We start from the raw sequence: 23,449 nt of genomic DNA, 5'->3' as shown, positions 1-23,449 counted from the left end.
CGAATCAACAATTTATTCACCAATAATTGTTACAAATATAACCAATGTGTACATAATTCATAATTATATAAAAAGACATTGTTCGAACGAATAATGTCAAAATAACTTTTTGGAGAAATTATAATAAACAGAGAGTTGGAGAGTTCACTCTTCAATGGAAATAAAACTGGCAACTTGCTATCGTTGGTTTCGACTTCAGAGATGCCAGATTTGCAGACAAGTCTGCAAATTCGCAGACTTTTAATTTAAGCTGCAGATTTTTCGATGACGCAGATATTTGCAGATTTTCTAGTTTGGTTGCAGATATTTGCAGATTTTTTAGTTTTGTTGCAGATATTTGCAGATTTTTGAATATAGAGGCTTTTGGTTACACTAGCTTTCCTGACATTTTTTGTTCTTCCCAGACTTTTAAAATTATTATTGCAGACATTTGAAAAAAGTACCTGGCATCTCTGTTCGACTTTTCGACTCGGAACGCGCTGAAACGAAACAAAAAAGGGTGAAAGAAAAACTTAATAGTAAGTATTATCACTATTTGGATTTTGATTTTAAATATCGTCAAACCGGAATCCCGACTGGCAATAATCTGATTGTACAATCCATTTGCATCACGCACTATCATATTCTGGTTGCAGTTGAAAATCGAAATAGTGAACTTGCGCCTTTCGGTTTTTCTCCTATTTAAAGCTTGTGCAACTATAGAGCGCAACTGGCGTAAAATTTAATGATGCGCAAGTTGATTCTCTAACATGTATGCCAGGTGATATTTTGAAAAATCTGGGCGCGACCCCTTTAAAAATCTTTGTTAAGGAAAACGTATACAAATTTGACTGAAAACAGGATGTGGCGACCTTTTTTTTTGGCTTTGCGCGCGAGGCAAATATTAAGAGCAAGGTAAAAAATTTAGAAACCTGTACTAATCTGTGCACTGTACAAGAAAACTGTGCACATTAAAACAGAAAACTGAAAATCTGTGCAGTTTTTAAAATCTGTGCAGCATATTGAAAATCTGTGAAACAGATAAATCTGTGCACCTGGTATCCCTGATGTACACAAGATGCGCATTAGTTGCCCACTCTGCAAATAGGGATAAAAGCGAAAGGCGCAAGTTCAATATTTCGATTTTCAGCTGCAACCAGAATATTAGGGAAAGAGTAACGCGTACTTGGACAAACATACGTTTTAAATGCAGGATATAACAAGTTTGCACATAAATAATATGTAGGAGAGACCGGGGTAGATTTATACACGGTGCACGTCAATTCAGTCAACATTCAAGATTCAAAACCTTATAGGAACACGGATCCGAGGCGATTCACTTCAGTATTTTCGAATGAAACTTAAGTATTGAGAGACGTATTTGTGTATTTTTCACGAATTGACATGTATTTTGTGTATTGATGATTTATTTTTCGTATTAAAGTGTGTTAGAGTATCCAAGTCCGATTTGTGTATTATTCACGAAAGACAATGTATTATGTATATTGGTGAATTATTTCATAATTCTTATGAATTAGTGCACTAAAACGTACACCTGTATGCAACTATTGTATTTTTGTTGAATAATCAATTGAAGCCGTGTGTTATATAATTCTGACGCTTGAATGTTGGCATAGAATGTAAATGGAATAATTTAATAAATACTTTCGATAAATAAATGTACAAATGGGATTACTAGGGTAATTTTTCATGATTGATTTGGGGAGTAGGAATAGTAATAATCGGGGAGATTCGCCAGATATGCTGCTATTGCTGTACAAAGGCTGATGAATATGTAATTGAAATAACCTTTATCTTTAGTTGGGTGAAAACTAATTAGGCTTACTTCAGAATCATTTTTGAGTAACGCGGTTAGGGTTGCCACCTCTGGAGAGGCTTTGACCCGGAGATTTTCACTGACCTGGGGGGTGGTGGATTTTGAGTGGAGCTAGACAGAAATTGGAATCAAAGCGATTGCTCGGCATTTTAGAGCACTTTAATCGCTATTTATTACTACGTTAAAGTAAAACTGCAAATTTCAACGTTTAAGAACGGTTTTATCGGTTTAAGCTGGTGTAGCATTTCACTTCCCCGACTGAGTGTTAAGAATACAAAAGCACCAGCTACTTTCGCTGTGCAGGATAAGTCGAACGAGAATTGCTCTCCAACAAGAAAAGGAGAGTAAATGAGGCAGGGCTGCGGCATCATATGGGAAGCACTATGTGGTGTCGGTTATTCATCACCAGAGATCGCAACAAAGGGCAAAACTTACCTCTCTAGCCAACAGTTAAGGGTCGCTGCAGGAGTAGCAACAACACCGGAAGAACTCGTTTGATGTTCAGCTAGTCAGTTGGATTAGAACAAATTTGCCATACCTTGGTGTAACAGTGAAGTAATTTGGTAAAATTGTAGCAAAATAACTTTTTACACCATTTTGAGCGACTTAGTGGGATGCAAAATTTCAATTGTAACATATAGCGAACTATTACTTTTCTTAATTTGTAGTAAATTTGATTTGTTTTTCATTTCCATTGCTTTGTGAAAGAAGTCAGCAATATTTGGTGAACTCATCTTTGTAAATTTGTAAATTTTGTAAAGAATCAGTTAGTTCAATAAAAAATAAAATCATGCTTCTTCCCACCAAACCCGGAAAAATTGATGTAAAATCCGGAGGCCCGGAGATTGCTCCCGAAAACCGGAGTCTCCGGGTCAAACCCGGAGGGGTGGCAACCCTAATCGCGGTGTTATATATAATCACTGCGGTATTTGCTGAATTTATTTTAGAGATCGACATGCTTCTCAATCAAATCAGCCAAAATTCGCGTTGGCTATATTAGACTCGGTTGTGTCACTGGAGGCTGAGTTCTGGCAGAAACCAATCGGAATTCCAACTTGACTTAAAGTTATGACTGAACTTTTTTTTTTTTTTTTTTTTTTTATTTCGATTATAGAGGTTTTAACCTTAAGGTCATTCGCCTCTTCGGGTTAGAAAAATCTCTTATGAAAAATTTCTAACCCTATGTGCGGGGTCGGGACTCGAACCCAGGTGCGCTGCGTACAAGGCAATCGATTTACCAATACGCTACGCCCACCCCCTCTTATGACTGAACTTCTTCCTGCAAGTTTATCGGAAGCAACTGGTAATTTGTAGACGATGGATTCTTGTGTTTTGAATTCTCAATCCAACGAACGTTGGATTCGATTTCACCCTATTCACCAAACGAGTGTTAGTTTCAAATACAACCTATTAAGGCTCAAGAAACTTGTGTAAGAATTTAACGCTTAGTAGTATGCGTAGGGAAGCTTGTGTTCAGCTTTATCCATATAAAACCTTTTCAAAACTCTAAAAGAGGAATCCCAAGCAACCAAAAGTTCGTATAAGAGAGCTGTATAAGCTTCTCGTTTTAAGTAATTTTGCAATACGTTTTATGTTCTAATAGAGGCTTAAGCAGCTTTCAAGTACCATTAAAGCTTAAGCAGCTTGAAAGTTCGTAAAGAACTTTATGTGAACTTTAAAGTGCACTTTTTAAGTATTATCCGAACTTCTGGTTGCTTGGTATATCAGTCGATTTATTAGATAATTACGATTCAAATTATGCCAAATAGTTGGTGAAAAAAAATTTGACCGATCGGAATGGTGCTTTTGAGGAAGTAGCTGTGGTTTTTTTTTTTCATTGAGCAGTTGTGTGGCGTGCCCCAGTACAGTGTGGTAGTGTGACAAAAAATCACTGCCATTTTTTCGAAAGCACCATTCCGATCGGTCAATTGTTTCCCACCAGCTATTTGGCATATTTTGAATCGTGATGATCTAATAAATTGACTGATATTCTTCTTTTAGAGTTTTGAGAAAGTTTTATATGGATAAACTGGTGGCCAAGCTGAACACATTTTTTTTTCTATGCATACTACTAAGCGTTCAGTTCTTACACATGCTGAGATAAGGTTTCTTGAACCTTAATCTAAAAAATATCCGTCCCAATGTAAACTTAGTACATGCTGGTTTTTGGTCATGGTTTGACTATTTAATGTCATACTGTGTTGCGTTTCGGCTTCGCCTCATCAGAAACCAACACTAACTTATTGTCGGAATAGATTAGCGCCGGCTTGACGCAAATCCCTTAAAACTAAAACACACTTTGTGTTTCAAACGACTGATCAAACGTGATGTCCCGTTCGAGCAGAAGTTCTGTTTATGCCGATGAGACACAGTGAAACCGAAACTTGTCTTGGCTTAGCAGGCCTATGCGAAATATAGCATAGTATTTAATGTCGTTTTTGCTTGAAGCGGAACTGAGTTAGTTTCTAACCCCAATTGCTGTCAAAATGTATGAACTGACAGCGGTTGGGGTTAGAACCTGACTCAGTTTCACGAAACACGCCATAACATATTATTTATGACATTTATACGAGCAAATTCTTGTTCAAAAATTTCTGACTTATGCTGCCAAGAAGTTTCTGATTTGCCAATTTTCGCGTATCCTGGAAGTATGGGATGTTTGTAATCTTTAGGTTCCAAAGACTATAGGCTTGTACCTCCCAGTTAAACCAACAGGAATTCTAGTTGATTTCTGCCTGCATCTCACTCCAATCATTCAACCGATTCTGAGTCCGCATTACGAAGAAAAGCAAACAATCTAGCTCAAATAACATACGCCTTATTATAATAAATACTAGTATAATAGGGGAGACTGAGGAGACTTGATCCCCTTTTTTATTTTTCAGTCCAACTCCGTGGAATGATAACAAACTATGTATTTTTTGTAGTTTTATATTGTTTCTAGGGATGACTAATAATCATAAAAAAAATAAATGGAAATATTATACTGGACATGAGCTATGAGCATTTCTGGAAAACAACAAAAAAATGGAAAATTCTTAGATTAGTGGAGACTCGATCCCTAATTTGGGGACACTTGATTCCTTTATGAAAACGTGTTTAAAAGAGCATGTAGGGTAATAAGCCTATTTTTGCTCTGCTTCTACTATCATCCTACCCATCTGAAGCCTTTGGTTAGAGCAGCGTCTGCCATCTTTGCTCAACGCATTGACTCAAATGGTATTGCGATAATGGGGGTACTCGATTAGAGATTTTGCTGCGCTCAAACAGAAGATTTTCACCATTCTCTAGACAATTTTATTATTATATTGGCTCTTAATAAGAGGCGAATGACCTTAACGTTAAAACCACTATAATCGAAATAAAAAAATGGACCTTAATAACAAATCAAAGAAGCTGAAATAATAAAATTATTGTAGTAATAATGTGGTACCCTTCTTAATAGGGCAAAAACGGGTACATTACCCCATTCAATTTTATAAATGGATTGTAGTATTGATTAAATTGTTATGATTAGATATTGTTATTTTTGTTACTACATATTACGCATCTCTCACCTGATTTTTTTACGAATTCACCAAATCTCCGTGCAATTATTTGAAAGCTGTCTTTATTATGGTTGAGGAACGTCGAATGTGGGATGAATGGTTGCTACGTATACTGTAGTAAACAATTACAGTTATGTTTCTTTACGATGAAGCGTTCATTTTTGACATTATTTTATGACAACAATGACTTCAATTGTTCTGGTGTGAATTTGGTTATTTTCAGTGGTGTGTATGAAGTACGGTGAATCGTCAGGGAATGATCACGGATGTAAATTGGGTTGGGACGGTGTATTTACGACGGTTTAGAAAAAAAATATCTCACTTTGGTAAAAGCGCGATCACTTATAGAAAAAACTTTATTATGCCGAATCAAATATATTCCACGATGAGATGTGTGTGACCGGTCTGATCGATAGGTAGAATAGAAGAGACAGATGAATCCCCTATCAAAGGTGATTGGCGCTATAGAGCGTGGGAAAAATCTACTTTGTAGTATTGCCACCAATGAATTTGATTGGGACGCGTTCGCAATCAATTTTTAGACGGATTCTAATTTAAGTTAATTAAATCTAACATGACCGGCCACCTGAAATTATCAATTTCACCTTAATTCTAAAAATATTTCATTCAATACATTTCATTGAATTTAAACTAATTTGATGAACAAATGATGTCGTCAGCTTGGTTGAGGGTTGCGCTGACTTCTTCATCCTCGTCGAACGTATCAGGTAACGGACACACCTTGGAGGCGGGTCGCTTGAATGTTCCGGACGGTGTTCGCAGAACCACCACTCGTGAAACGTCGTCTTTTCCAGGAAAAATTTCTTCAATTCGAGCCAATGACCACCGCATTGGAGGTAAAAGCTCGTCTTGCAGGATCACCACCTGGCCAACCTTAAGGTTGACCTTTTCTGGGTTTACTGTAGCTTGTCGTTGGAGTTCTTTCAGGTACTCGTTTCTCCAGCGGTACCAAAAGTGCTGAACTTTCTGCTGGACGAACTGGAATCGATTCAATCGATTTATCGGTACCTCAGTCCAATCTGGATCAGGGATGGCTTGGAGAGAAGCACCAATAAGAAAATGCCCCGGTGTTAGGGCGTGCAGATCGTTGGGATCCTCCGATAGAGAAACAAGCGGGCGGGAATTCATACAGCTCTCTATCTGCGCTAGAATCGTCAGCAAGTCTTCGTAGAACAATACGGTGTTGCCCAATTGACGAATGAGGTGACGTTTGGCCACCTTCACGGCTGCCTCCCAGAGGCCACCGAAATTTGGGGCACGTGGGGGTATCATGTGCCATGTGATTCCCTCCGTTGCGAGACTGGTAGCGATACGGTCTATTTCGGTGTGGTTGGTAAGCAATTTATAAAGGACATGAAGCTCGTTTTTCGCGCCTATAAAATTTGTGGCATTATCCGAAAAAAGATGCTCGGGTCGACCTCGCCTAGCAACGAAGCGTCTTAAAGCAGACATAAAGGCAGGCGTAGACAAATCTCCAACAAGTTCAATGTGTATAGCCTTCGTGCTGAAACACACGAACAGAGCTATATAGGCCTTCGCTGGAGCGGTTTTACGATTAGTGGATTTAATATACACTGGACCGCAATAATCAATACCAGTGCGAGAGAATGGGCGGCTAGGGGTAACTCGCGCATGCGGAAGCTGTCCCATAGGTTGCTTTATTGGTTGCGGATTGGCACGAACACAACTATAGCAACGACGAATTGTGCTGCGTACAGCTCGTTTCCCATTTATTGGCCAATATTCGTTTCGAACAACTGCGAGCGTGAGCGCGATTCCCCCATGAAGTAGTTGAAGATGATACGACATTAGGAGTAGGCGAGTGAAGTGATGAAATCCAGGTAGTAATATTGGGTGCCGGGTACTGTAAATCTCGTCTGACAGTCTGAGCCGGCCACCAACTCGAATTAGGCCAGAGGAATCGACAAACGGATACAAAAGCTTCAAACTGGACCGCTTGGTAACATTTTTGCCTTGCTTGAGTTGTTTCAATTCTTGATCGAAGCATTCCCTTTGTACGATCTTTACCAGAACCGTTTTTGCTCGCTCCAATTCGTGAACCAATAATACTGTAGAAGTTGTTCGTTTTCCGCCTCTAGCATTATGAAAAAACCGCAGGCAATACGCGGTCGTACGTACCATTCTAAGATAGGACGAAAAACGGGCTACTAAGGGGTTGGGTGGCGTTGGGGTTTGAATAGTAAGGACAGAGTGTTTGCGTTCCAGTTCTTCATCCGAGTGTGTGGTCGATGTTATCCAGTTCTGTTTCGGCCAGTCATCCAATTCCCCCTGCATCCAATGTGGTCCATGTCTCCATACACTGCTATTCACTAACTGCTCCACTGTCATACCGCGGGAAACTAAATCAGCCGGGTTGGTTGCACCAGGAACGTGACACCATTTGTCACCACGGGTTGTTTCTTGGATGTCTGCTACTCTGTTCGCAATAAAGGTCTTCCAGGTGTGAGGGGGCGAACTGAGCCAGTGTAGAACCACGGTAGAATCCGACCAAAACCATACTGACGAAAACTTCATATCTAAAGCTGAATAAACTTTCTCATAAAGATGTGCAGCAAGTTGTGCCGCACATAATTCCAGCCGTGGGATGCTGCGTCGTTTTAGTGGGGCTACCCTCGATTTTGATGCGATGAGCTCAACCTTCACTCCTCCTAATGCATTGACCGATCGAGCATAAACACATGTTCCATACGCAGCCTCCGATGCGTCTGCAAAGCAATGTAATTGTATATCACCTTCACCAAATGCGTAGCGGCTGATACGATACGATGACAAATCAGGCAGTTCCGAAGCGAAACCTTTCCACCTCGTCTGTACCGCGCCCGGTACATCTTCATCCCAATCTAGCGATAACGTCCACAGCAATTGAAGAAGCATTTTAGCTCGAATTATAATCGGGGCAATCAATCCGAGCGGATCATATAATCGAGCAATAGCCGAAAGAATGCTTCGTTTGGTAATCGGTTCAGTAACTGCGTTAGTGTTTATATCAAAGCGGAATAGATCGGACGACGGCTCCCAACTTATGCCTAAAGTCTTTATTGTTTCCTCTGGATCGAAAGTTCTGCTAGATTGTGTGGCCAAATCTTCAGGTGGAATACCGTCTAGAGCAGCTGGGAAGTTTGAACACCATTTTCTCAACCGAAATCCGCCTAGATTGAGTAAGCAACTCATCTCTTTTCGCAACTGGATCGCCCTTTCAATGCTGGATTCGCCCCTGATGAAGTCATCCATATAAAAATCCTTTTTTACTGCTGAGGCAGCTAGTGGGAAAGTGCCACCTTCATCATCGGCGAGCTGCTTAAGCGTTCTAGTGGCTAAAAACGACGACGGTGCCAACCCATAAGTTACAGTGGTTAGCTCGTATTTGGCAATAGGCTCATCCTGGCTAAATCTCCATAAAACTCTCTGCAAGGGGCGGTCATCAGGATGAATGGAAACCTGACGATACATCTTTTCGATGTCCGCTAGTAACGCCACTTTGTACTTGCGGAATCTTATAACCAAACTGAGAAGATCGTCTTGGATTACGGGTCCGATTAAAAGTGCATCATTCAAAGAGTAACCTGTACTAGTTTTAGCAGACCCATCGAACACACTTCGTACCTTGGTTGTTGTGCTCGAGTCTTTAAGGACAGCATGGTGTGGGAGGTAAAAAACATTGGGTGGATCGACTGCATCCCCTGCCAGCTCACGCATGTGCCCCAATTTCAAGAATTCTGCGAGGAAATCATGATAATTCTTCTTCAATACTTCATCTTTGTCCAGTTTTCGTTCTAGGCTTTGTAGACGTCGGACTGCATGCAAATGGGAATTGCCCACCATAGCAGAAAATTGTTCCTTCTTGGGGTATTTAACCATGTATCGTCCACAAGATTCTCTAGATACTGTCTTAGTGTAAAAATCTTCGCAATATTGTTCAGATGGGGTAATATTAGACCAGTCCAATTCATCTACTTTCCAAAACCGCTCCAAATTGCGGTCAATAGACTCTAGGGTGGACACACAACAGGTTATGTTTTGGGTTTCAAAGTCCGTTTTACCCGAAACAACCCAACCAAAAACACTCTCGGCGAGTATCGGGAACGATGTACCTAAATTTATCCGGCCACCTTTAAGCATCGTGAAGAAATATTCCGCTCCAATGATGAGATCCACTTTCCTCGAAACATTGAACTCTGGGTCGGCAAGAGGTAACTCATTAGGGATGTTCAATTTAACAGAGGGTAACGATACCGCTGGGAGATGCGATGTGAGATGACGAAGTACCAAGCAATCAATCTGACATGAGAACCTTTCTATTCTCGATTTGATTTCGGTTTGTACCGAACCAGAAACACGAAGATTTGATTCTCCAACCCCGGAGATAGATTGATCGATACGATGTCTAGGTAGGCGAAGCTGCTGACAAAGTCGCTCACTTATCAGATTGCACTGCGAGCCCGAATCTAACAACGCTCGTGCCAAATGTTCCTTCCCATAACCATCCATAATCACAATCACGGCAGTCGATAAAAGTACGTTCGTGGGTTTGGAATATGCTGCTGCGTTCGAAGATACTGGCGTAGAAGCGAAAATCTGCCTTTCTTCATCAACTCGGGCAAAATTGGAGCTAGTTGGCTGAGGATGATGAGAATTTCGCGTATGACGGTTGGAAATATCGTTACTATTTGTAGCCTCAAATCCTGGATGAAGCAACGTGTGGTGTCGCTTTTGACACAAGCGACAAGAAAAAGTGGATGCACATTTCCGAACAAAGTGGTCACTCCTGAAACAATTGCTGCAAATCTTACGAGTGTTGACGATATTCAACCTATCCTTCAAAGGCATTTTTTCGAAGACTGGGCATTTGACCAACAAATGATACTGGTTGCACGCTAGACATGCAGGTTGGGGAGTGTCTGTAGCCGCAAAACTGTTAATCCGATTGGTGGAGGGGTTATGGGTTTGCTTCGACTGCTTTGGAGTAGAGTTTTGTTTGCTGTGGTAATTAGATGCCTGATCAGTGCCAATCAACAACGATTCCATTGCTCGGGATTTTTTAGTTAAGAAATTAATGAGATTAGTGTATGTAGGCTCGGCATCATCGGATACATATTCTTCCCAATCCTTGAGGGTTCTGTCGTCTAATCGGGAACTAAGAAGTTGGACGAGAAGACTGCTCCAGTGTTGCGTTGGTTCGCCTAATTGCGTCAGAGTTTTCACATGACGTTGAAAATCTTCTACCATTGTTCGAAGTGCTAGGGGAGATTTTCCAGTAAGCTTCGAGTGGACCATCAACGATTGCAAATGTTTTTTCTTCAACAAATACTTATTGGAATACCGAGCTAAAAGTGCTTCCCATGCAACTGCATAATTATTGACAGTAATCGTCAAAGATTCTATCAATTTGAGCGCGTCTCCTTTCAGCGACGATCGTAGGTACTGAAATTTCTGAATGCAGGGTATCTCTGCTTGTAAGTAGGGGTTTGACCACTACTCGGGTTCTTGTTTGCCCGGCGTACCCTTCTTTTCAGGGCGGCCTAGGTGCCTCTACAGAATTTCGGATTTTCGTCACAACAAAAAAAAGGTAAACAAAACAAATAAATTTAATTTTACCATGTTTATTTCCTCCAACTCTCTCCACTGCTGCTGCTGCTAATCTGCTACTGCTGGGCGGAAACGCGGGTGGTCTCGTCCGACCGGCCGGGACAGCAACGGCCAAGTTCTCCCGATTTGAGTTGACTGCTCCGGCAGCGGTCCTTGACAATTAGCTAGGGAGGTGAGCTTAGCTCCTTTGTTGGAACCTCCCTAGCGACGATGGCGAATTATCGCCGGATCTACTCGCTCCCCGCGAGAGATCCCAGAAGTCACCGCAGTGTACTTCCCAGGGAGCACCTTTGGCCACCCTGCTTCGCTCTCCTTGACGTTTAGCTGTGAAGGAGAGCTAGGCTCGTTCGGCTGATCCTTCACAGCGAGAGCGGAAAGGCGTCTTCTGGGTCCTTTATGGTTAGCCGGGGAAGCGAGTGGCTCCTTAACGCTTAGCTTCCCTAATCGGCGACCCGACACCAGACCAGAGTTCTCGAACCACGAGCCGGTACTTTTGCGGGAATTTACTTCCGCACACACGCGTTATTTGGCGGGTTGGACTTTCCAAAAACAAACCGGTCACTACCGAAAACAAACCGAACTGCAACGTGGTCCGAAACTAACTGCCTTCTCTCGATGGCCGCCTTTTTCACTCCACCAAACAACCACCAAAAAACACACCGCCGCATAGCTGTCATTGCCATGGTACAGCATAGTTAGCAATCACTTTTACAGCGAGAGGAGAGCGGAGACCTACCTAAACCCTATGTTTCTTATATACAAATGTTCAACAAAAATTACTACACCTATCTGCACAAACAAAACCGTTCACAAACGAGAAAATGAACAAAAATTTACAACTTTAGTGTGAACGGTACAAAACAGCGGTGAGCATAAATTTTCGTAAACAATACACTCTACGGAGAGAGTACGCACGAAAGGGTATATTTCCACCCAGTGCTCAATTGTTACCCTGACGGGTTACAATCTCGCCCACACCGGGTGGAAAAAAATTGGTAACAATTTTTTTCTAAACTAACACCTAACACCGATACAATAATAATAACGAAATGAATAAATAAATAAATATACAAAGAAAAACTAACTACACCTAATTATTTCTTCCGCAATGTATAAATAATTCATCCAAAAAAATTAATCGACCGAGTGTCCTCATCGGTGAAATGTTTGCTCAAGTTTGGCCTGATAATGCTGACAGCATACGCGAAGCGAGAGGCTATCAGCCATCGTCATTACTCGGTTATGGGTTGAACCCTAAATCCTATCCGAAAGCAAGATCGGTAACAACTCGATATTCTTAAAATTCTGCAAGTGACATTGACAATTTTCAATGTTTCAACTTGCAGGGGAACGGTTGTCGGCATTATATTGTTCTTTTTCATCGACTGCCCAGAAATGTCTTACGTGTCCTTACGATACCAGTACTATACGCTTGTGCTGGGGTTTCTATCCGAATATATTCATACAATTATCCCATTCATTCATCCTCAATCACTGGCCTACTCGATCATTAACATTCCGATAAGCACTCCGAATTCACCCCAATACAATTTTATCTGATCATTCACACATTCATTCACTCCTTCAATACGATTCTGCACTCATACATTCACACATACAATACCGCTTAACACGTCATCATTTCTCCCACTCGCAGACATTCCGGATAAAATGTTTGTATATTCGTCCCTTTTCGCCTCAAAACGCTTCGTACATGGCAAAAGAAACGTTTGAGAGGGACCAAAGAATGTCTTTCGCATAATTTAAACAGATCAAAATGATTCCCGCTGGAATCAAACGAACCACCCCAGGTTTAACCACAAACCCAAAATTATGCGAAATGAAATTTTATTCGATTCGAAATCGAAGACGCGAGGCGCTTTTTACCCCATTCGCTCTTCCACTCACACTACTCTGATCCAAATCGGGCTACACCTGCATGATGCAGAGCATTGATGCGAACATCGGGGAAAGTGTCAAATCGATGATCCATTCGATATGATGAATGAATCATCAAAATCGTAAATAAAACCAAAACAGTTCGCGAAATCGGTTAGCAAACTGTTTTTATTCGCGGTTTTTTTTTTCGTTTACGGTCGGCTCCGGAGTAGTAGTCGCGCAGGAAACCCATTTCCGCGAGTGTTGTGTCCCTGTTGGAAAAGGGAGTAGTGATTTTCTTGTGAGATTGTGCTCCAAACAAGGAGATTTTATATAATTTAGTGCACCCGTAGGTGCTGGTGTCCCCCTATTGAAAGGGGTTTTGAATAAATTTGTTTTGCCGGACACGGCGGAAAGTGATGTATTTGATGCGGCCGGGGACCACGGTGTGTTTATTGAAGTGGATAATTCTATCCTTCCGTGGCCAAGACGGGTCCCCGACCATACATTAAGTGAGATAATTTGATTACTTCACTACGTGAGTGGGGCGCAAAAGAATTGTGCTACTATTTGCCGAACACGGCAGGTTGTGTATTTAGATACGCCCGGTGCCCGGGAGAACGGCACGGTATAAGATTAGTGTTTTTTTTAGTGGAGTATTCCACCCTACCGTAGTCGTCACCGGGGCCGGAGCATATATTTCGTGCGAGTGTTTGTTTACCACACTGCGCGAGTGTGGCTCTGAAAAATTGCAGGAGGGAGGGTTTTGAAGAACCTTCCCGCAGCAGTTTTGGTCTTCCTCGAATTTAATAGAGAGGACAGAGAAACTTATTTTATTTTATTCGGACCAAAGTCCGTGTTGTTACCGTCGGGAACTGACGGCTGCTTTTGGAAAACTCCCAAGTGAGTAATCCATATAAAAGCATACCGTCAGTCCACAGACGGCACGGAAAAGTTTTTATGCTGGTTTAAGGAGATTTGCTGGCTAAACTCCAAGATTTTTACCTGCTAAATCCCCAGCTCGTAGGAGGATACACCCCTTTTGGTGATAATTTTTGCCGGTAAGTATTGTGGTCCAAGTTTAGCATTGTAAGACTCGAGTGCATTCGACAACTTCATGTTTCGACGGTACACCATTTGGTTTTAAAAAGGTTACTTACTTGCGGTGTCGCAAGTTGTATTGATGTCGAATGTCCTCGCTTGACTTGGCCAAAATTTTGACCACAATCTCCCGGATTTTGTCTAACTGTTGGTGTCTTGTTTCTAGGTCACCCTCACCGGAAATCCTGCTGAAGTCATCGGCAGATGCCATTTCACACCCGTGCATAATGAAATGTGGACTAAACCCAGTGGAGGAATGAACGGTAGTATTTAGGATGCGCTCCACATCGGTGATGTGGACATCCCAGTTGCGCTGCTCGGTTCGAGCATATGCCCGGATTGCGGTGTTTATCGAGCGATTTGTTCGCTCCACTGGGTTAGCCTGCGAATGATAGCGGGAGTTCAGCCAATGTTTGACGTTGTTTTCTTTTATGAATTGACTGAACTCCTTCGAGGTGAAAGTGGAGGCATTGTCGCTTAGCAGAATTTCCGGGCTGCCATGGCGATACTGTTCGCGCAGTATCGTACAGAGTGACGTACTAGCGATTTTGCGAACGGGGGTTAACATGACGTACTTGCTGAAGACGTCGAGGACGACAAGCAAGTGTTGATTGCCACGTTTGCTTTTTGGAAGAGGACCAATATAGTCCACAGAAACCATTCACCATGGTGCATTAGTCGCACGCGACTTACCCATTTCGGGCCGGACTGGGATGAAAGGAGCTTTGATTTCCTTGCACGTCCCACATTCTCGAATAAACTTTCGTACTTCAGATCCCATACGAGGCCAGTAATATCGTAACTGCACTTCGTGGATCGTTTTATCGTATCCCACGTGAAGCAAATTTTCGTGGGTACGTTGAATCAAATCTTGACGGAACTCGGGTGCTGGGACGAGTTTCCAACTGAACCGCGAGTCGCACGGAACAACTTTCGAGTTTACATACTTGAAAAGTTGATCATTTTCTACTTTGAAGTCGGCATAGTCGTCAGGATTTTGGATAACTTTGGACTTCATGGAACAGTACCAGTCTGAGGTGGACAAAGCTGAAACGGCTGCTACGGCCCGGGATAACGCATCAGGAACGACATTGTCCTTGCCTTTCCGGTGCTCAATAGACATGTCGTAGAGTTGCAATTCTAAACTCCAACGACTCAAACGTGAACTGGCTTTCCATTTAGTCTTCAGTATCCATGTAATCGCTGACGAATCAGTGACCAGTCGAAAATGATAACCTTCCAAGTAACCTCGAAAGTGTTCAACCGCCATTATCACCGCCAGACCTTCTTTCTCAGTTGCATGATAGTTCCTTTGGGGAGTGGTCAGTTTGTGCGAAAAGTAAGCAACTACTTTCTCACCTTCGGGATACTCCTGCACCAGAACAGCAGCGACTGCTACGTCACTAGCATCTGTCTGAAGAATGAATTCTTTGGAGAAGTCTGGTGGGACTAAAACTGGAGGAGTGACTAGAAGTTCCTTAATTTTAAGGAACGCGAGTTCTGCCTCGGAGTTCCAAACTAAGCTCTTGGTTTTCGTTTTGAGCAGATCGGTCAAGGGAGCAGTGACCTCACTGAACCGATCAATGAAACGGCGGTAATAACCGCACATCCCGAGGAAACGACGAAGTTTCGTCACGGTAACCGGTCTCTCGTAGTCGAGAATCGGCTGAATTTTGTCAGGATTGACCTTGAGTCCGTCCCGATTCAACAAATAACCAAGAAACTTTAGTTCGGGGACTCCAAAACGGGATTTTTCCAAATTGATGGTTAGATTGGCTCTTGCTAGACAATCGGCCACTGCTTTGAGCAACTGTATGTGATGCTCGAACGTTTCGCTTACCACGATGATGTCATCTAGGTAGACGAAAACGTAAGGTTCCCATTTACCTCGTCCTAGAACCTGGTCCATCAGTCGCGCCAGAGTAGCGGGGCTGTTGACGAGACCAAATGGTAGACGGGTAAATTGGAACATACCCCTGCCGGGAACACTGAAAGCGGTATATTTGCGACTATCCTTAGCCAGGGGTACCTGGAGAAAGGCCTCCTTCAAGTCTATGGTAGACAGGTACTTCGCCTTGGGTAAGCCGCCCAATATTCGCCCAGGGTGGGGCAAAGGGTATGCATCCCGTACAGTACGCTCATTGAGAGGCCTAGCGTCTAGACAAAGGCGGATTGAGTCGTCTGGTTTCGTGACAGCCACAATATTAAGCGACCAATCCGAATCAGACTCCTCGATAATTCCCATAGACCGCCATCGGTCAACTTCTTCCCAGACCTTTGACAGTTTCTTTGGGCTCATGTGATAAGGATATCGGCAAACGGGTGCCGCACCTTGGAATTCATCTTTGATGACAATCCTGTGCTCTGTGAATGAGGTTGGGCTTAGCTTTCCGGGCTCTACTGCCTGGAAACACTTCTTTACTTCTTCTACGCGCGCTAACTGTTCCGAAGTGAGTATCGACTCACGCGGTACTTCATCTTCTTCATCGTCTTCTGATTCCTGACCTGAGTTCAACAGAGCACAGTTTTGTATCTCCGGAGAAATCCCAAAGGCACGCCAAAAGTCCATACCTAGAATGGAGTTGACGGTCAGATGCTCTACTACAAGAGTGCATAGGACCTTTGTCAAATTTTGAAAAGTATACGGGAGATACGCTTGTCCAATGATTGGTAAGGATTGACCATTTGCAGAACGTAGTTCGAATGGTCGTTCCAACCTTTTCAAGGGACTTTTCGAAAACTTTCGGTATAGCTTTTTAGTTATAATTGTGGCGTTACTACCACTGTCGAGCAAGGCTTTGAAGGATTTGCCGTACACAGCGACAATTGCAAATGGACGGTTATCGAACGGGTCGTCAAGGACGATGGTTTCGACAGACAACGAATTATCATAGTCCTCATCACGAGCCGGTCGAAAACTGTCGTAAATCTGGGGATGGATTGTTAGTTGTTCTTTGGAGCGCTGCTTTACTGCCAACTGCGACTTCAGTTGGTTCTGATCCCGTTTTTTAGGCAGTAAGGGCAACGAGAAACATCAAATCCTTTAAAACCACACACGATGCAGAAGACCCGATTTGGTTTCCGGCATTCCTCAAATTCATGTCCTTTGTCTCCACAATTGTAGCAGACGCCGAGCACGGGAGGACGATGCTTTTCCACCAAATACTCCAGACACATTATAGGTTTCTGCGGTGGTTCGATCGGTTTTTGATTGTTTCCTTCGAGATTCTTGCCGTCCTGATTCCCTTGCTGTTTCTTTTTCTGGTTGTCAGGAGGCTTGCTTGAATCAAGACCTGCCGGTTTGGCATTCTTGTTCCAAAACGTTTTGGATTTTGCGTTGCCGTTATTCTGTCCACCTCCCTTTTGGTTTTGATTATTTTGTTTTTGTTTATTTTGTGGTGGATTATCAGAATAAGCAGCAACTTCCCGAGAAGAACCGAAAACTTTCTGATAAATCGGCGTCTTGGAGGCGTCGATCGATTTACCAAGACTCATCAATTCTGAAAGCGTGTTCACTGGCCTGAGAATCAGCATTTGTTTATAATCGGCTTTCAGGTTCCGCTTGAGCACGTCGAGTTTTTCGCTCGGTGCCATTGGAACCGTCATAGCACGAAATATTTTTTCCATTTCCAGGAAGTATTGATGGAAAGATTCGTTGCGCATCTGCCGGCGCTGGAGAGCCTTCATTTTGAGCGTAGCATCAAGTTCAGGATGAACGAAATTTACCTTGAGCTCGCAAACAAGATGGTTCCAGTTAAACAACCGGTTTTGCGCACGCATAGCCTGATACCAGGTCAAAGCATTGCCAGTGAACAGATGCATCGCAGAATTGAAAAGTTCTTCTTCGCACACTTGTTCACACGCAGCGTAATTTGCTACGGTGTCCAAAAACTCATTAAGTCCAGTTCCTTCATCAGTTCCAGCATACTTCCGAATCTTCCAATCAGCGACGCGTTGCGGGTTTCGCGAGTAATTCCTGGGGGCCACCATCGATCCGTTTCCCGCATGGGTGGATATCGAAAAGTTCGGATATGATGGTCCCGCCAGCTGTTCGGTCAATTCAGGAACGTAAGGCTGGTTCTGAGTTTGGTACGGGGCTGTGAATCCAGTATTCTGTTTCGGTTTCTCGATAGGAAGTGATGGACATAGATTTTGTTGACCCGAGAATCCTCGCTTCAACACAAATTGATCGGGACTGGGCGCCGGTGTTGGGCGAGGAATCTCTGGTGCATCAAATGAATCGGGTACGTCCATCAAACGCAAATCTTCCAGATCGGTCTGCAGATCCTTCTCGGAAGCACTTTCCTTCTGATGTACTAGTGCCCGAAGTTCATTCACGGATTCACGAAGTGAGACAACTTCTTGAACCGTCTTTCTTAAAACTGACGAAATGGTTGTCAGTGAAGCAATCCCACCCATTAGCGTTTCAGTAGCTTTTGAAAAAGCATCAGACCCCTGAGACGCTAGGGCTCTATTATCGTCGGATTGCTGTCGCAATTGTCGAATCTCGTCCCTCATCTCGCACAAGACACGCAACAGGTCGTCTCCTACGAGCTGTTTAGAAAGAGATCCTTCGTTATCGGAAGGATTGGATCCCTGTGGAATTGCAGGTACGTCTGTACTCAGCAAATCTCCCAAAATTTCTCCATCCTCCCCTTCTTGGTTGTCGGGAGGAAGTGCTGCCTGTTCGTCACTGAAATGACTGGCATAAACTGCTAGAACTTCCTCCAGCAACCCCGAAATTTCCTGGTTAACCTCCCCTGCTGCATAATTTCGGATAACCTGGAGCCTAGACCCCAAATGAAGCAACCGTGTTCGGTAAATCTCCTTGTTTGGGCACCGGTACTGGAGATCTTCCTTGATTGTTAGTAATTTACCAAGGCAGATCTCCTTTTCTTCACCCACATCACCCCGGAAATTACGAACTAATTCCCTCCGAGACGACCGCTCATGCGACAAAATTCCCCGAAGACGCCGCTGCCGCTGGACACCCGAAAGATCCGAATCAGGAGAGATAAAAATGCTTCGAGATAGCAACTCAAAATCCAGCTCATCGAAATGCAAATGATCGACGCGCATGAACACACACGCTTGGTTGAATTTCTCCAACGCCATCATAACTTGCGCTATATTGGAAGAAATCACCAAGACACAAAGCATGTAAGTACTGACACGGTATTATTTTCGATTTTTCGCCCACTAACGATTCCCTTAAAATTTCAGGAAATCAAGCTGTTCCAAAAATGTCTCAAACCGGATTGAGAATTCAAGGCGATTGGCCACCGCAACCGAATAATAACAACAACCTTCAAACTACTCGTCCGGCAGACCAAACACAAACAACGCAATCCACAAATTCGGACAAAAAAGAAAATGCAAAAATCAAAAAACAATACCAAAAATGTAAATAAATAAATAATACGACCGCGGAACAATATTGCGGAAGAAACCTCACCACTGTTCTACGAAAATCCTCTATTTAGTAGAAGCACCCCACACTCCGGAAGAAAAAAATATTTTCCAAAATAGGAAAATATTTTTTTCAGTGTGTTTTGCGCTGTGCGCCAAATGTAAGTAGGGGTTTGACCACTACTCGGGTTCTTGTTTGCCCGGCGTACCCTTCTTTTCAGGGCGGCCTAGGTGCCTCTACAGAATTTCGGATTTTCGTCACAACAAAAAAAAGGTAAACAAAACAAATAAATTTAATTTTACCGTGTTTATTTCCTCCAACTCTCTCCACTGCTGCTGCTGCTAATCTGCTACTGCTGGGCGGAAACGCGGGTGGTCTCGTCCGACCGGCCGGGACAGCAACGGCCAAGTTCTCCCGATTTGAGTTGACTGCTCCGGCAGCGGTCCTTGACAATTAGCTAGGGAGGTGAGCTTAGCTCCTTTGTTGGAACCTCCCTAGCGACGATGGCGAATTATCGCCGGATCTACTCGCTCCCCGCGAGAGATCCCAGAAGTCACCGCAGTGTACTTCCCAGGGAGCACCTTTGGCCACCCTGCTTCGCTCTCCTTGACGTTTAGCTGTGAAGGAGAGCTAGGCTCGTTCGGCTGATCCTTCACAGCGAGAGCGGAAAGGCGTCTTCTGGGTCCTTTATGGTTAGCCGGGGAAGCGAGTGGCTCCTTAACGCTTAGCTTCCCTAATCGGCGACCCGACACCAGACCAGAGTTCTCGAACCACGAGCCGGTACTTTTGCGGGAATTTACTTCCGCACACACGCGTTATTTGGCGGGTTGGACTTTCCAAAAACAAACCGGTCACTACCGAAAACAAACCGAACTGCAACGTGGTCCGAAACTAACTGCCTTCTCTCGATGGCCGCCTTTTTCACTCCACCAAACAACCACCAAAAAACACACCGCCGCATAGCTGTCATTGCCATGGTACAGCATAGTTAGCAATCACTTTTACAGCGAGAGGAGAGCGGAGACCTACCTAAACCCTATGTTTCTTATATACAAATGTTCAACAAAAATTACTACACCTATCTGCACAAACAAAACCGTTCACAAACGAGAAAATGAACAAAAATTTACAACTTTAGTGTGAACGGTACAAAACAGCGGTGAGCATAAATTTTCGTAAACAATACACTCTACGGAGAGAGTACGCACGAAAGGGTATATTTCCACCCAGTGCTCAATTGTTACCCTGACGGGTTACATGCTGAGGAGTGAATGAGTGAAATAAACGAGTCGTGAAACGTAAGCCACTCGTTCAGATCGCCATCAAATTCCGGCAATGAAATTGTAGGAAGTTTCACGCCGACCATATGGGGAACTACTGGTCCGACGGGATGGGGTTGCGCTAGCGTTGGAGCAGGGGGAGGGATTTTCGAGACCAAGCCACCTTTAACCCGAAAATAGGTTTCTTCTAAGTTTGCCCTTATTTCCATATTACCAGCCATAAATGCTTCCGAGTCGTCAAATGATTCATATTCACCTTGTATTGCCTCAAAATTCTCCATCAATGTATCCAGCTTACCCAGCCGTATCGCTACTTCTTGAAGGTCTCGATCCTCGTTGTAGTTGGTCACGAACATTTCGATGCGCGAAATGGAGTCCATAATGTTCCGTCGCTTCAGCTCCTTCTGTTTCACCTTTTTCTCCGACATGATGATGAAGTTAAACTAGAACAATCGAAAAGACCCAGGAAGCACCGATTGGTAAAAATTAATTATTTGGACAGACACTCACCTGTGCCTGTCCAAAGACAGGCCTTGTATTTATTAAAATCTGGAACCAGCAATGAACCCTGATGCCGGGCGGCAATCGCTGTGTGTCGTGTTGAGCACGGATGATTCACGTTGCAGATGTGGTTTTGTAGCCAAATCGTTTCCACACTTGTTCCGAATGCTTATCTCCAAGGTCAGTTGGTTGAAATCGCGTGTTAGATTTTTATTCACCTCAGTACAGGTGATAATAGTGTTATTGGGTAGATGATGGGATAATAACCAGTACCAATGACCACGTGCCGGGCGACAGTGGTAGCACGAGATTTTATCGATCTGTAGGTATCAAAAAGGGACCCAGGAAGTACCGCACGGATAATTTATCCAAGTTGGACAGATACTCACATGTACCTATAATATTACAGGCCTTGTATATGGATAAATGATCCGATATTTTTCCCAGCCAGTTTGGGGTTATAGTTGGCGTCCTCCACGTCGTAATCCTCAAAGTGCAAAAAACCAACACCCGTGATCCTGGTCACGGCACCATGAATCGTCAGGGAATGATCACGGATGTAAATTGGGTTGGGACGGTGTATTTACGACGGTTTAGAAAAAAAATATCTCACTTTGGTAAAAGCGCGATCACTTATAGAAAAAACTTTATTATGCCGAATCAAATATATTCCACGATGAGATGTGTGTGACCGGTCTGATCGATAGGTAGAATAGAAGAGACAGATGAATCCCCTATCAAAGGTGATTGGCGCTATAGAGCGTGGGAAAAATCTACTTTGTAGTATTGCCACCAATGAATTTGATTGGGGCGCGTTCGCAATCAATTTTTAGACGGATTCTAATTTAAGTTAATTAAATCTAACATACGGCGAAGGGGATCAAATCTCCACGAATTTGAAGGGATCAAGTGAACCCATAGCATATATTTCAGCAAAATTTAGTTAAAATATAGTTGAACAAAAGAATCAGCTCAATCATAACTTATTCATACAATTGACATTCTCCTGTAATTCTGTATGCAAAAGTAGAGTATGTAGTGGGTGATTTTATCAATTGTATAAAAGTTTGAAAATTTGAAAAATAAATCTTCTTCAGTTCTTCTGAGACTTTTTTTTTAAATCGGTAAAAATTCGGTTACACAAAAGTCCAATTTCTTTTTTCTGTGTTAATGAAATTTATGTTTAGATAAAACTACGCAACTTTATAGTATATTCGATTAATGTATTCTGATCCGCCTTTGAGTTACAATGATGGGATCAAGTCTCCCCGGGGATCAAGTCTCCTCAGTCTCCCCTACACTGAATTAGTTTCATCCACCATGAAATCAATGTAATATTTGTACAGCTTGTATTCACGGTGTACTACTTGACGAATTGGATGGTTATCGGTGCATTGGAAAATGTTTCCGGCAATATTGTGTCTTGCAGGATAATCGCTGCGATTATATGAAAGCTCAATCCAGATAGGCACGTGACATGACGCTATATAAATTCATAGGAAGCTTTTTCTTTGAAGCTTTTGAAAAGAACAAAGCTGGCATAAAAATAAAAGAACATTGCAAGAGAAGATCCTCTACATTCATTTGCAATAGAGACTGATTATCACTCCTATAGTTCGCTTATGTTAGACTGTCTCATTGTCTAGTGGCCCCACTGAAATCGGGTTGCGGAGCAACTGCGGCTATATTTGATGCGCCTTTCAGACGCCCGCAATGTGAGATTTTATTATAAGCGCGACAATAACGTATTTTTGTGTATTAGCGTATTCGGCGTATTGAAAAAATCTTCCGGCAGTAACGTATTTTTAGTGTAGTGGTGTATTTTCGACGCATGAAATGTATTAAGGTTCAAAGAACTTTCGGAAAGCGTCTACACGAATTGAACGCTTGATAGTATGCGTTGGAAAAAAATGCGTTCAATTTTGTCATCGGTTTATCCATATAAAGCATTTATTAAACTCTAAAAGAAGAATATCAGTCGATTTATTAGATTATCACGATGCAAATCATGCAAAATTATTGGTGGAAAAACAATTGACCCGGCGGAATGGTGCTTTTGAAAAAGTGGCTGTGATTTTTCGTCACACCACCACACTGTGCCGGGGCACGCAACACAACTGCGTAGTGAAAAAACCACAGTCACTTTTTCAAAAGCACCATCCCGCCCGGTCAATTGTTTTTCCACCAACTATTTTGCACAGTTTGAATCCTGATAATCTAATAAATTGACTGATTTTCTTCTTTTAGAGATTAATGAATGCTTTATAAAGATAAATCGGCGGCAAAG

The 23,449-nt window shown here is 42.8% G+C and overlaps 1 protein-coding gene across 1 annotated transcript in view; it reads right to left on the bottom strand.

The window, feature by feature from the left end:
* The window catches only part of LOC131687868 (uncharacterized), a 109,178-nt gene that overhangs the window by 277 nt on the left and 85,452 nt on the right, over positions 1 to 23,449 (bottom strand). Inside the window, exon 6 of the mRNA XM_058971958.1 lies at positions 444 to 479. Within this exon, the coding sequence (XP_058827941.1) occupies positions 444 to 479 (36 nt within the window). The remainder of the gene's footprint in view (positions 1 to 443; positions 480 to 23,449) is intronic.

This window comes from Topomyia yanbarensis, chromosome 3 (assembly GCF_030247195.1).
Source record: "Topomyia yanbarensis strain Yona2022 chromosome 3, ASM3024719v1, whole genome shotgun sequence".
In the NCBI taxonomy this organism is placed as follows: domain Eukaryota; kingdom Metazoa; phylum Arthropoda; class Insecta; order Diptera; family Culicidae; genus Topomyia; species Topomyia yanbarensis.
The sequence above is the reverse complement of the archived record's forward strand: the minus strand, read 5'-3'. Positions and strand labels throughout refer to the sequence as shown.